The 13,203-nt window shown below is 38.7% G+C and overlaps 3 protein-coding genes across 5 annotated transcripts; all 3 read left to right on the top strand.

Moving 5' to 3' along the window:
* The first annotated feature begins 890 nt into the window (after positions 1-890).
* On the top strand, positions 891-4,845 carry LOC128260967 (pyrokinin-1 receptor). 2 transcript variants are annotated; one of them, XM_052994351.1, is made up of 4 exons: positions 896-2,255; positions 2,814-3,031; positions 3,577-3,729; positions 3,797-4,845. In XM_052994351.1, the coding sequence occupies exons 1-4, from the start codon at positions 1,388-1,390 to the stop codon at positions 3,860-3,862; spliced, it is 1,305 nt and encodes a 434-aa protein (XP_052850311.1). In that variant the 5' UTR covers positions 896-1,387; the 3' UTR covers positions 3,863-4,845. The 2 variants fall into 2 exon arrangements, with proteins under 2 accessions (XP_052850319.1, XP_052850311.1); XM_052994359.1 differs by lacking the exons at positions 3,577-3,729; positions 3,797-4,845 and having other exon boundaries at positions 891-2,203; positions 2,814-2,926.
* A 1,767-nt stretch (positions 4,846-6,612) lies between these two features.
* LOC128261175 (10 kDa heat shock protein, mitochondrial) lies at positions 6,613-7,515 on the top strand. 2 transcript variants are annotated; one of them, XM_052994726.1, is made up of 2 exons: positions 6,613-6,772; positions 6,830-7,515. In XM_052994726.1, the coding sequence occupies exon 2, from the start codon at positions 6,859-6,861 to the stop codon at positions 7,165-7,167; it is 309 nt and encodes a 102-aa protein (XP_052850686.1). In that variant the 5' UTR covers positions 6,613-6,772; positions 6,830-6,858; the 3' UTR covers positions 7,168-7,515. The 2 variants fall into 2 exon arrangements, with proteins under 2 accessions (XP_052850686.1, XP_052850691.1); XM_052994731.1 differs by having other exon boundaries at positions 6,625-6,772; positions 6,835-7,515.
* Positions 7,516-8,190: 675 nt separating this feature from the next.
* On the top strand, positions 8,191-13,153 carry LOC128261120 (neuropeptide CCHamide-1). The gene is made up of 4 exons (XM_052994606.1): positions 8,191-8,401; positions 12,043-12,078; positions 12,157-12,203; positions 12,721-13,153. Exons 1-4 carry the CDS (start codon positions 8,338-8,340, stop codon positions 13,108-13,110), a joined length of 537 nt encoding a protein of 178 aa, XP_052850566.1. The 5' UTR covers positions 8,191-8,337; the 3' UTR covers positions 13,111-13,153.
* The last annotated feature ends 50 nt before the right edge of the window (positions 13,154-13,203 follow it).

Genomic DNA, 13,203 nt, shown 5'->3' with positions numbered 1-13,203 from the left:
ATGAATGAAAATGTTATGTGGCCATAGAGAATGTCACCCGTCGGCGGCAGCGTGGGCAAACTTAAAAAGCCGAACGGTCTTGAGACTCGCGAAACGCATTCGGCCAAGTTAGTGGCTCTGCTGCTATTGTTGTTGTTGTTCTTGGCGCACAGTGGCTAATGTCCCGAGCTAACGTTGCTGCTCCATAGACACTATGATATATTGTTGCCAAAATACACACACGACTGTGGCCCGACGGATCCGTAAATATTACTGAAAGGTGCGCGACATTTTTGGCATTAAGAGAAAGCTCCTACAAGCTTGTTACATTATACTAATTTTGTTCACTAAACAATAACTATATGTTTCTATTTGCATATGTTTTTAAAACTGGTAGCCAGAACACATTTTTAATAGCATTTTTTTAAAAATTGCCAATTATAATATAGTAATTAAATTTTTTTTTTATTTTAATTAAATTTTTATTTTTTATTTGTTTATTTTTTTCAATTCCAAATAATTATTGAAAAAAGCAACGACGTGAACTTCGCAATACTCAAACGCACGGTAGCCGATTCTCAACTAAACTTTTTACTGTCTCTTGTTTTCGCTTTCATTTTAAACGTTAGTGTGCTGTTTACATTTTCTAGGCTTATTTAATGTTATGTGCATCTTAAAGTAGCAAAGGCAACTAAGTGCTTTATAAATGGGCCAAAACAAACATAGTTAAACGCTTGTGATAATTATCCGCTTTAATTACCCAGAATTTGCGTAGTATTCGAAGGCCCTGTGGACATTCCCAGCATAGACTATTCCCATCAAGATAGCTCCGCTCTTAAAGATTTAATTGGCCGGACACGTTCGCTGGACTCTCAATCGTTACAGCCATGTCGCTCACCTTCCGCATTCATGTGAGGGAAAAGCAGCGACGCTTCGTCGCTGGCTTTTAGATACAGATACAAATCTGAATGAACTGTCGCCGCGGCTTATCAGATAAGTTCGGAGCGCGCTGGAGTGCGGTTGCAGCTGCTCTCGGGAATCAGAATCGAAATCGGAATCGGAGTTAAACATCAAATTCGATAAGTTACAAAGTCGAGCCCCCAGAAGTGGCCAGGTTCGGTTTACGGGTCTCGACCTCGTCGGTAATTTGGTGCGTTTGCGTGCCAGTCGGGCATATAGAATATAGAATCGCGAATCGCAAATCGAGAATTGAGAATCTCGAATCTTGAATCCAGAAGCGCGAGTCCCAACCCTGTCCCCCCTGCACCGTCGCCTCCAATAAATTATTATAATTAGCATAGTTGAGGGGACACCGAGTCGCAGCCGCAGTTAAACGACAGTGGAATTTAGCGCTGCTAGTGGAAATTTTGTGAAAACAAAAGGGGAAATATTCCAGGCAGCCGGCGCCATGTCCGCTGGCAATGCGAGCCATGATCTTGGACCGCCGCGCGATCCGCTGGCGATTGTGATACCCGTAACGGTCGTCTACTCTCTCATCTTCATCACTGGCGTGGTGGGCAATATCAGCACCTGCATTGTGATCAAAAAGAACCGCTCAATGCACACGGCCACGAACTACTACCTTTTTTCGTTGGCAATTTCCGATTTCCTACTGCTGCTGTCGGGAGTGCCGCAGGAGGTGGCCTTCATCTGGTCCAAGTACCCCTATGTTTTCGGGGAGTACGTTTGCGTATTGCGTGGTCTGCTGGCCGAGACATCGGCGAATGCCACGGTGCTCACGATTACGGCCTTCACGGTGGAGCGTTACATAGCCATTTGCCATCCGTTTCTGGGCCAGGCCATGAGCAAACTCAGTCGTGCCATCCGGATTATTGTGCTGATTTGGATTACGGCCGTGGTCACGGCCATTCCGCAGGCAGCCCAATTCGGAATCGAGCTTAGTTTGGGAGTCGAGCAGTGCGGCATAGTGCGCGTCATAGTGGAGCACTCGTTCCAGCTGTCCACGTTCATCTTCTTCCTGGCCCCGATGTCCATTATCCTGGTGCTGTATCTGCTGATCGGTGTGCACCTCTATCGATCCACCTTGGTGGAGGGGCCTGCCTCCGCTGCCAGGAGACAGCAGCTGAAGAGCGTGCCCAGCGATACGATCCTGTACCGATATGCAGGGTCCAGTACCGCTGTGAATCTCAATGGAACAGCAGCAGGAGCAGGAGGAGGTGGAGGTGCGGGCGCACTGGGCGGCTCGGGTGTGCAACTAAGCTCGGTGAGAGGTCGGCTCAATCACTATGGCACCCGGCGAGTGCTCAGGATGCTAGGTAATTAAGCACGTAAATAGATAGAGTACACTGAGAGAAATGGAAAAGAAAGAAAAAATCACAAACAATCTTAAATAGTTTGTGTTCAAGTCAAAGCTAAAAGTGTCAATGAGAAAATGATAAAAGTTTTATTTATTCCAAAACTAAGTTTGATATTTTATTTCCACTTGGTTAAGTCCCAAGTGACACAGTCTAGTAATGCAATATTTTATTAAAATTATAAATTAATAATAAAAAGTTAGAGCTTGTCATTATTTATGCTTTAGATTTACTTTTTTTTTTAATTACTTGGCATGTTAGAGCTATAGATGTATCAAAACAATTAACGTCAACGAATTCAATTTTGAATTTAATTATTTTCCGAGTGTATGTCAACTGTTTGCCCATATGCCCTAAGCGGGGGTAATCAACCCGTCTGATGCCAATTTATTGCGTTTGTCATTTTGGCTCTCCCCATTTATGATGACAATTGTGATTACCCAAAAATATAATCGTTGACTCTTTATCTGCGTCTCCCGCTTGTCTTCCCCAATTCCAATTCCATTTCGCCCCTTTCAGTGGCCGTGGTGGTGTGCTTCTTCTTGTGCTGGGCCCCCTTTCACGCCCAGCGACTGATTGCCATCTACGCCCCTGCACGGGGGGCCAAGCGGCGGGATCAGCACGTTTTCGTCTACACGGTAATGACCTACATCTCCGGCGTCCTCTACTACCTGTCCACATGCATCAACCCGCTGCTGTACAACATCATGAGCCACAAGTTCCGAGAGGCCTTCAAGGTGAGAGATTAAATGCATACCAAACATTTTAAAACTTTATTTCAGTTTGGAGAAGAGCGTAGTATTGAAAATCTATACAAGCAGGCATTAAATATTATTACAGTTTACAATACAAGTAATATTATATTATTAGATTTTATTAGATTTTAAAACTTGTAATTTATTTTATTGGAAGAAAATTTTCGAGTATAATAACAATAACAACAACAATAATAATTTTAAAGAATTTTACGATTATTGAAACGATAAAAACGTTGTTATAAAAATAAGTTGTTATATTCCTTTAAGAAAAATTGGTATTTTTAAAAGTTACAACCTGTAGAACTAGAGCTATTACATTACAATATCACTTTATCATTGTTTAAAATACAATGTCTTTTAAAGGTTTATAAGTTATAGATTTATTTTTGGCAAAAAAAATTAACTTACTAGGAATAAAATATAAATAGATTATAAAGTGCTAGCCAAATACCTTTTTTTACAACTTTTGACACTGCCTACATATTTTTCATAAATTTGCGGAGTACTAATCGATTTCTTTTCAGGCCGTGCTCTTTGGCAAAAAGGTGGCGAAGGGTTCACTGAACTCGCGCAACAACATCGAATCGCGGCGATTGAGACGGGCACTGACCAATTCCAGCCAGACGCAGCGCGTCTCCATTGAGTCGGCGGAGCAGGCGAAGCAGACGGCAATGCAGGCAAGTGCCCCTATAATCAGTGGATTGATCCGATACTAACTCGCCCTCATCTGTGCACTCCACCCAGAACCCCCTGAACAAGCCGCCGGTCGCCTCGCAGTACGCCATGATCAAGGCCATGAATTCTGTATAAGCCAGTTTTTTGCCGCCGCCGGAGAACCCACTGCTAATGCTGCTGCTACCAAAGCGTTTAAATTTTACTGCTTTTGCATTAATTTGCATTTGGCAATTAGAAGTTAATCACAAGCGCGCTCTCTCCTAAACATTAAGTTTTTCATTCATGGAGCGTCGGATATCGAAGCTGAATCGGGCAGGGAAAACGCCCGAACTAGTCTTTCAAGTATTCAGAATTGTTTAGTATAAGAATAGTCGGACTTTTAATCTCATACTATTCATTAAGCTGATGCTCTTTAAACTAAACTTCGGTCAGAGCTCAGGGGTACTTACTCTTAAATAGCCTGAGAGGTTTATAGCTTGATTCTATTAACTGCTGATATAAATCACTCACCTAGTGAACACCCACCACTTAAATATAGGAATGTTATTAAAAAATAATTACAAATGTAAATATAAACTCCATGATTTAATGGATCCTGTTCCTACATCCTCGAAACATTTAAGAAGTCAAGAGGTCTTAAAGAATTCAAGTATTTTGTTTAACAAACAAATATTCAGTAAAAATTTTAAATCTACCTATTGCTAAAATAAACTGTTTAAATAACCAAATGTTTTACAAACATACCAAAGTGAAACACAGATGTGCTTTTAGCGTATATAAATAAGAAATCCTTAATTTAAGCAGCATCCAAATACGTTTAGATACTTATTTTATATTCTTTACCGGAAACCCTTTAAAGATAAGTGTTTATAAATAACTCAATTCAAATGACGGACCAAGTTCGTTTACTAACCAGATATTTATATGTTCGTATATTGTGTATATATCCTAGGTATACCTTAAAGGATGATAAAATTATTCCTTTGGCTGCAAATAAAGCTTAGCATATTCCGCGCCCGCTTATTTTCCGTATATTTGTAAGGATTCACTCTGGTGAAATTGTAATTTGGCCATAAAATACGTTTGGGTCTTATCGATTCAGTTGCTGTCGTCTGCGCCCGGTTGACTACAAATGAAATTCTAATGAGGTTGCGACTGGTTCAAGGTCATGCAAATGCAGGGGCAAAATAGCGCATTAGTAATCCTGCAAATGGTTATGAAAATGCAATCAGCCAAATGGAAGTCCTGGCTAAATTAAAAAAAAATTGCAAGGAGGATTGGCCAAAAGCAGAGCCCGCATTAACACGACGCAAATGCGTCAAAGTCCAAAGCGCAGCGGGCCATAAAGGAGCAAACAAGTCAGATGGCAAAAACAAAAGCTATTTGTTCTGCCAACGTCACATAAAGCCAAAAAAAAAAAAGAATTGGCTAGAAACAAGCGGCAAGAGGAGCAAAAGCCAAGCACATACACACACGTCCGCAAAGTGACGTACAAATTATGAAGTTTGTGATTTACGAGCAAATCGGGCGGGCCACACAGCAGGAAGGTAAAGTGAAAAAAAATCAAATGGGTAAGTCTTTTATGATTTTCTGTACTTTGCGATACCTTGTATTGTTTTTCTTTTCAAATTTGATTCATTTAACTATTATTTTAAGTTCATATATACAAACACCAATTACAAAACCTTGTTAATATGTAATTAATTATTTCGTTTGGATCCTTTTAAATCAAACAAAATTCTTGAGCGGCATTAACTCCACAACTAATAGTTTACAAATTAATTTTAATTTATACATTTTTGAGTTTAATTATTTAAATAACAGCGGGACTATATTATTTTAAATAAATTGTATAATTTTTAAAAATTTATATGATTTTGTTAAAATAATAAAAGGCTTTTTTAATTTTACAACTGTTTTAAATGTTTTTAAGAATTTAAATTTAGTTTAGCTTAATATCAAAATTGTTATACTCAGGGTAGCCTCAAAAATTAAAATTTTACAAATCTTCCCTTTATATTATACCCCAGACTGCTAAATATACAGGGTATATTAAAACAATGTGATGAAAAAAGCCACACAAAACAGCATTTAACACGCCAAAAGTTTAGAAAAACACCCACTCACACAAACCAACAGACAGGCACGTACGCACAAGGAAGGAAGCCCCACACACACACCGTCACAGCGACAGACAGGCAGCGAGAGAGGGACGGCCATACAACCACCCCACCCCCACTGCCTAGTGGGGCAAGCTGCCAACAGGTGGCGCTGAGTGTGGGAAATTAATAAAAGAAAGCAGTCGAGCAAAACGTCACTAGAGTGGACATTGTTTTTTGCTTCTGATCCAAGTCATTATAAAGTCGGTTGCTGCTTTGGCTTAAATTTTGCGGTTTGCGCTTTGTTCTTAATTAGAAGAATTTAATTCGACTTTCACGATTAGTAAGTCACGTGCTGGGCTTCATTAAAGCTGGATAGACGAGAACAATTCGCATACACAGCGTTGTCTGTGGAACATTTTATTCTTATACAAAAATATTTTCTGACTTCAATTTCTTTTGCTAAAAATCTATTAGCTCATAAATTAAGTGTATAGTTATTTATATATGTTATTTTTTGTATATATAGTTTTAAACTAAATGAACTGAATTAACCTATTTATTTTGAATGTAACATAAGTTATTTTTACAAAAAACATTTTTTTTTTAATTTTAGTTTTATTTAAGGCAGTGCCTGTTTATATTTAATAACATATTACCTTAGTTTGGATTTCGAGCTTAACTTTCCTAAAAATGTCTGTGTTCTACCAATTTTTTTCAGCTCCGTTCTGTTTTCTGATCGTAGTTGCCTTTTGAAGAATAGATTTGTGGTCGTATCACTGTAGCCTTGAATTTTTCAGTTAGCCGTATTAGGTTTGACACGACCCAACATTCATCAGTCAACAGCTGGGAAGCTAACTAAACACATCGTTCGGCTAATACCATACAAAAATTTGAAAAAATAATAGTAAAAAACTGAAAAAAAAAATTGTAAAACCTTAAAAAGGTAAGTGAAGGGAAAGTGAAAAATGTTCAACTCTAACGATTTTGTTTTGTTTTAAAGTCTAGACGGACATCTCTAAAAGGAGGACGATGTCTAACGTGATCAAAAAGGTAATTCCCATGCTGGACCGCATCCTGATCCAGCGCTTCGAGGTGAAGACGACCACTGCTGGGGGCATCCTGCTGCCGGAGGAGTCGGTGCCCAAGGAGATGCAGGGTGTGGTGGTGGCCGTTGGACCTGGAGCCCGCAATCCGGCTGGAGCTGGACATCTATCCATTGGCGTGAAGGAAGGCGATCGTGTGCTGCTGCCCAAATACGGTGGCACCAAGGTCGACATGGACGACAAGCGCGAGTACTTGTTGTTCCGCGAGAGCGACATCCTGGCCAAACTGGAGTAGCCCTGCAGATATCCTGCTACACAAACCAAACCAAAACAAATATTAAATTGCTGCATAAGTCCACACTCACCACATTAATCAGCAATACCACCAGTAACACCATCTGTGACACTATTTATTCCGGCGAAGACTTCTGTAATTTGCTTCCGGATTGCGTTCGAAACTAAATGATTACGATGAAATGCTATATTTGGTAGCTTGCCAGTAAACACACCATACACCCCATACACCACTTACCATTCGCTGGCACAATGAAACTTGTCGCGCTTGCTCCCATTATATATTCACACACCATTTTTTGTAAGGACAGTCCAATAAACTATTGTTCAGGTGCCTTGTGTGTTTAAAGGTGATTTTTTGCTCTGAAAATCTTATAAATTTATTCAAAATTATTGAAAGCAATATTTTAATATATTAACAAAAAATTAAATTTTATAAATTTAAAAACTAAATTTTTGCAAACTTCATTAGTTTTGCTAAAGAAAAGTTGCTCTATAATTAAAAGTTTCACAAGCTGTTGGCCACAAAATAAAGCTGGCTTTCGTGGGGGTAAACTGCATTGAGTTACTCGTACTTTATAGCTTGAGTATTGCTTTTGGTCAGAGGCGTCGCAAAGGGGGATTAGTTAGGATAAAGATACCTTTGAAGAATACCCAAAAAAGTATGCTAAGAAAAGTGCAGTAAAAAGTGTACAACTGAGTGGAATATTTCCTTTTAAATATCTGTGACTACACATCTGATACCCACACAATGCCCCACTTTTTGACACCCACTGTACGTTAACCCACCCCAAATCACCACCCACCGTCCACCACCCACTCGGCAGCCTGTTGCGTGGGAGCCTCCGTCTAACTGCTCATTGGCAGATGGATCGCTTCGGTTCCGCTCGGATTTCTTCGTGAAGGAGGCTACCCATTCGGCAGTACCGTTCGTATTGGCTGTCCCGTTATCTTTGCGGCGTTATATTGCAAGCTATAAAAGCCGTTGGCCGACCACAGTTTGTTGGCAATTCGAAAAGCGCTGGCACCTGACTCTGATCAAGTCCAAGGATTGTGTGAAAAGTGTTCGGTTCTAAAAGTTGGCTAAAAGTTCCCAAAACTATTCACAACTTAAGCAAATTATAATTGACGTCAATTTGCGTGGAGATTGCTAAACAAATTCTATTGGAAAATGTTGTACAGCAAGTGCAGTTGGACTTTGGTGGTGTTGGTGACGCTCTTTGCCCTTGTGACAGGTAAAAATATTCCCTAAAAAATATATTATTAAAGTAAGACCTTTGAAGACATAAATGTAATGTGAACAAAATAAATCATGATTTTTCTCGAAATTTCGCCAAAAAAGCATTAAATGCTAAATTAACATGCGTTTTAAAGATTGTAATCTTTCTAAAAACCTTTTTTTCCATTACTTATTAAAAATCAAATAAGATCATGAAGTGTTTACTATTTATCATACAAATATATTTAATTATTTCACAAATTTTAAAGAATAATAGCTTTATAGCGATATTTCTTTTAAGAAACAACTTGATTAACACTAAAGTAGAATTTGTATCAATGCTAGTTAAGCTCTAAAATCGAATTAAAATAAAATTTAATTAATATAATTTAAAATTAATTTTTACACCAGTTCGATATATTTATCATGCTCAAAAGCAAGTGATTTCCCCATTTCCATATAAATGTATTTTTAAAAACTGAAATTTTCAAAGTCCAAAATAAAACATTCAGAATTATTAATTTACTTCATTATGTTTTCTCGTTTTTTACTTACAAATGTTTAATTTCAAAATCGTTGGGAAACAAAAATAGCATAGAAACAATCATTAAATGACAACATCTAATTGTTTTTAAAAAAGTTTAATCGTTTTCTAAATTAATCCACCTGAATTGTGACGAATCACTTTGAAACATACTTTTAGGCTTAACCCAAATCATGAAATATGATGTTTTGCTTAGTCATAGTTCCAAGAACTTAGTGGCCAATCTAGGCCATATAAATACCAAACTACTAACTGATTAACTAACTGGTAATACGTGTTACCAATATCATGGTTAGCTGGGAAAACTCCAGCTCCCATTTCCCGATCTCCCCATCCGCTATTCCCATTTGCGCTTCTAATCCGCTTTATCAGTTAGAGTTTTATGCACATTTTCCTGTTGATACGCCTTTGTTTGCTCGCTTGTCAGGCGGCTTCCCTTTTTCGGGTTTTTCTACGTATTTTTACCTTACTCACCGCGAATGCAGGTTAACAAATGGAAATGGGGGGGTTGAAGGGGTCGGTTTTACGCAGCGGGTCGGAGAGATCATGGGCTCGATTTCGCCCCTCGGACCGACCCTCCATGTACGCTTTTAACGCTTTTGATTGCCATCGTAAATTAATCCAAATTGCGTGCCAAAAAACAATCACACAGAAAGAAATTATTATATTTGATTTTTATGATTCATATGTATTTATATGGGTATATTAGTTTTTAGAATTTAAACAAAAACATATGGGGTTTTAATTGAGTTAGTGTGTTAATATTTTCTGACTCAAATTATGTAAATTAGATTGTCTTTGCATTAATATAATAGTAACAATACCATCTGCCAAAATACATTTATAAAATATAACATTTAATATACAATCATACATTTTGTTTGTGTGAATCACTGTGAAAAGCGGCACTCTTGACACGGTAGTAATGGAAATACACCTAATATGGAAACCCACGGAGACGCGGAAAAAGCGTCAGTAAGAATGGAAAAATAAAAACCCAAACCGAACGTGAGAAACTGTCAGGCTGTGCCGCCTGCAAAAATTGCAATTGTACGCGGTTCCCCTCTACTTATATATCTTCCCTGCCTCCCTGATTCCCGCAGAGATTGGCCATGACCAAAAGAACCGCTTTTCAGCTGTGGAAATTTTATTTTGGATAAATGAGGATTGGGTTAGGTTCAGGACAGAGAGCCATAGTGGAGTCTGTGAAACAAAATAGCATTGTTGTCTCACTAATTTTAAACATTTGCGCATAAATATCAAAATAATATTTAATTTTTCAAAAGCTTTAAGGGTATACAAACGCCGCAGTTATATAATAATAATTAACCTTAGTATTTCACCTTGAAAAGGTGTCGAGAGGAACCTGTTCTGCCGGGGGACTCCCCAAAATAAAAAAAATTACACAAACTTAGATAGTCATACTCTGTCATCGGTAATGAGGGTTTTCAAACGAATTGCGCCGCAATTTCAGACTATTAAAAAAGACGTTATTTAGAAGTGGAGACGCCAACGTTGGCCAAGATCAAGGATACGGCTATTAAAATGCGCTGGTCAAGTTAATTAGGTATCTCTGCTGCTGACTGCAAAAAGGGGTGTGGTTGTGGGATTCCGCAGAAGAGGGCCGTTAAATGGGGGACTCAGTTTAATGACAGCCCTTCGATGCGGCGACCCCAAATGGCTTCGATGTTGGGAATCGCTATCTCTGATGGCCGCCATGCCTGTCAACAAGTGTGGGCTTCATATGCACGATGCATGGGCTTCGTGGCCGCCCGGCAACAATTAATCCACGGTTTAAGTAATTGACAAATGATTACGGGTTTGATATATGGCCGGGGTAGCAACAGCCGCACCAGCCATCATGGATCGTCTGCCCAGGCGTGTATAATATACATTTATCTTGGCTTATGCAAACGCCAGCCAGCCCCTCCCCTCAAAACATTTGGCCCATCTGCGTCATGGAACTTGTTGCTTGTTGCTTGTTGCTATTTGAGGTAACTCCTGCTCTTTGTTGCAGATCTTCCGTCGACTGACAGTTGCGCAAAGCGTATTCACATCCCTTTCCGGTCGTCCTGTCCCAGCTGAGTCCACTTCCTTTCACGGTGATGCGTTGCCGTCCATTTGTGTGATTAGTTCTGCGTCGCCACCTCTTCCAAGTTCTTTTTTTGGCACACAATGCAGGCCCACGGTGGCGTCAAGGACGTTGTGTAAGCGTTATGCACAGCCACAGGTTGGACCTGTAGGTAGACGAGAAGTTACTTATCTAAGCTGAAAAAAATATATCGTTTTAGTCAAGGATGTATGTAAACATAAGAAACACAGCCTTCATTACTGGCCATAAATAAGAAAATAATTAAATAAATAGTCCTCAAACTGATAAAAAGTAAACTTAATTGAGAGAATCATTTCATTTAAAAACATAGATAGTAATTCAGATGTGTTAAAAAAATATTTTCTTTAATATGTTAATTTTTCTTAAACTTAAACAAAACCATTAGGAAAACATTTTTTAAGCGAGGGGTTTTATAGTTTTCTTTAATGATTAATGTCTATAAAACTGTTTTGTTGGCTCCAAGAGAAATAAAAATATCATTTTGTTTATAATTTAATAAAGAATAATACTGTTACTTACTTTAAAAAACAAAGTACTCCAAACTTAAATTATATATTTTTTAAGAATGAAATTAGAAAAGTATTTGGCATATTTTCTCTCAGTACATTTGCAACTTTTCACGCACTGGGAGGCCGGACTAGGACTGCTCCCTATTCGAGTGCATTACTCAACCCGCCCTGGCTTGGCATATGAGCTCTGTAATGGCCACATTTATCATAGGTCACGACATTACTAGCCAAGCACACAATAAACATGTGACTTTTAAAGGGAGAGTAGCTTCCAAAGTAGCAGCATCAATGGGTTGCAGGTGAAAGGCCACGAGGAAGCAGCTCTCACTGGTGAATCGTAAAAGAGAAAGTTTTAAAGCCTTGGCCTAGGCTCGCGGGTGGTTTCTGGCTCCTGGCTCATTTTCTAGCAAATTTACGTGCACAAAGTCTTAGCGCTGTGCCAGCTGATGATGATTTATTCTAAATTGAAAAAAATGTTGCATTCTTTTCAGGTTCCTGTCTGGAATACGGACACTCTTGTTGGGGAGGTAAGTGCTCGCTGGTTAAGCTCGGAAAGAAGTAGTTCATCACAACTTGCCTATGACTCATGTATATGTATTCCACAGCTCATGGCAAAAGATCCGGCGGCAAGGCGGTAATAGATGCCAAACAGGTAAGACAAAACAGGATTAGTGTCCTTTAATCCATAGTTTAATACCAGGGACTTGCTTACTGAAACCTCATTCCCTTCATTTAAAATATGTAATTTTTTTTGCTTTTGTTATGAGATGTTTGTTGGTTTGTTTTAATAATTTAATCAAAATGACTACAACTTTCGTAAAATTTGAAAATATAAAATCACTTTGCTTTAAATATGAATATATAGAGCACCAAGTAGAAAAATAAATATTTTTAAATTAAAATAATTGATAAAACTGACTTATATACAAACAGAGAAAAACTGCATAGTTAAATTTAACGTTACAATTTTTGCATGTCACACTGTTTTTTAAAATAAAAACTTACATAAATATGTACACATATATAATTAAAATTTTTTTCTACTTTAAGTATTTAACAGTTTTATAACAAGTTTTTGTTAATTATTTTTTTTGATTTTCATATATTTGCAATAGTTTTGCTATGATGAAAACTATATTGAATCTGAATTATATTTTGCTATCCTTAAGCAACCTGGACCCAACTCATATGCAATTGATTCCCTGGCGCAGCAACTGTACATCAATAACAACCAGAATGACCCCGATGACAACGACGAAGACAGCAACAGTAATACCAATGCGAATAGTGCTAGCAACTTACCGGTGGCAGTGCCTGTCCTTTCGGCCCGTCGAGAATCGGAGGATCGCAACCGGAATGGCCTGAAGTGGACGCAGCTAATGCGGCAGCATCGCTTTCAATATCGGCAGTTGCAGGATCAGCTACAGCAGGGGCGTGGCAGGGGCGGCCAGTACGATGCCGCGGCCGAAAGTTGGCGGAAACTGCAACAGGCACTGCAAGCCCAAGTCGAGGCCGAAAACGAAATGGACCAGGTGCCGACCTACGATCTCACAAAGTGAACTTTCCAAACTAGAATGCCAAATTGAAATTATGCATATAACACGCTAGCTAAGCAAGAACAACAACAAGAACAGAGACAAAAGCGAAATTCA

This window comes from Drosophila gunungcola, chromosome 3R (genome assembly GCF_025200985.1).
Source record: "Drosophila gunungcola strain Sukarami chromosome 3R, Dgunungcola_SK_2, whole genome shotgun sequence".
Taxonomy (NCBI): domain Eukaryota; kingdom Metazoa; phylum Arthropoda; class Insecta; order Diptera; family Drosophilidae; genus Drosophila; species Drosophila gunungcola.
The sequence above is the reverse complement of the archived record's forward strand: the minus strand, read 5'-3'. Positions and strand labels throughout refer to the sequence as shown.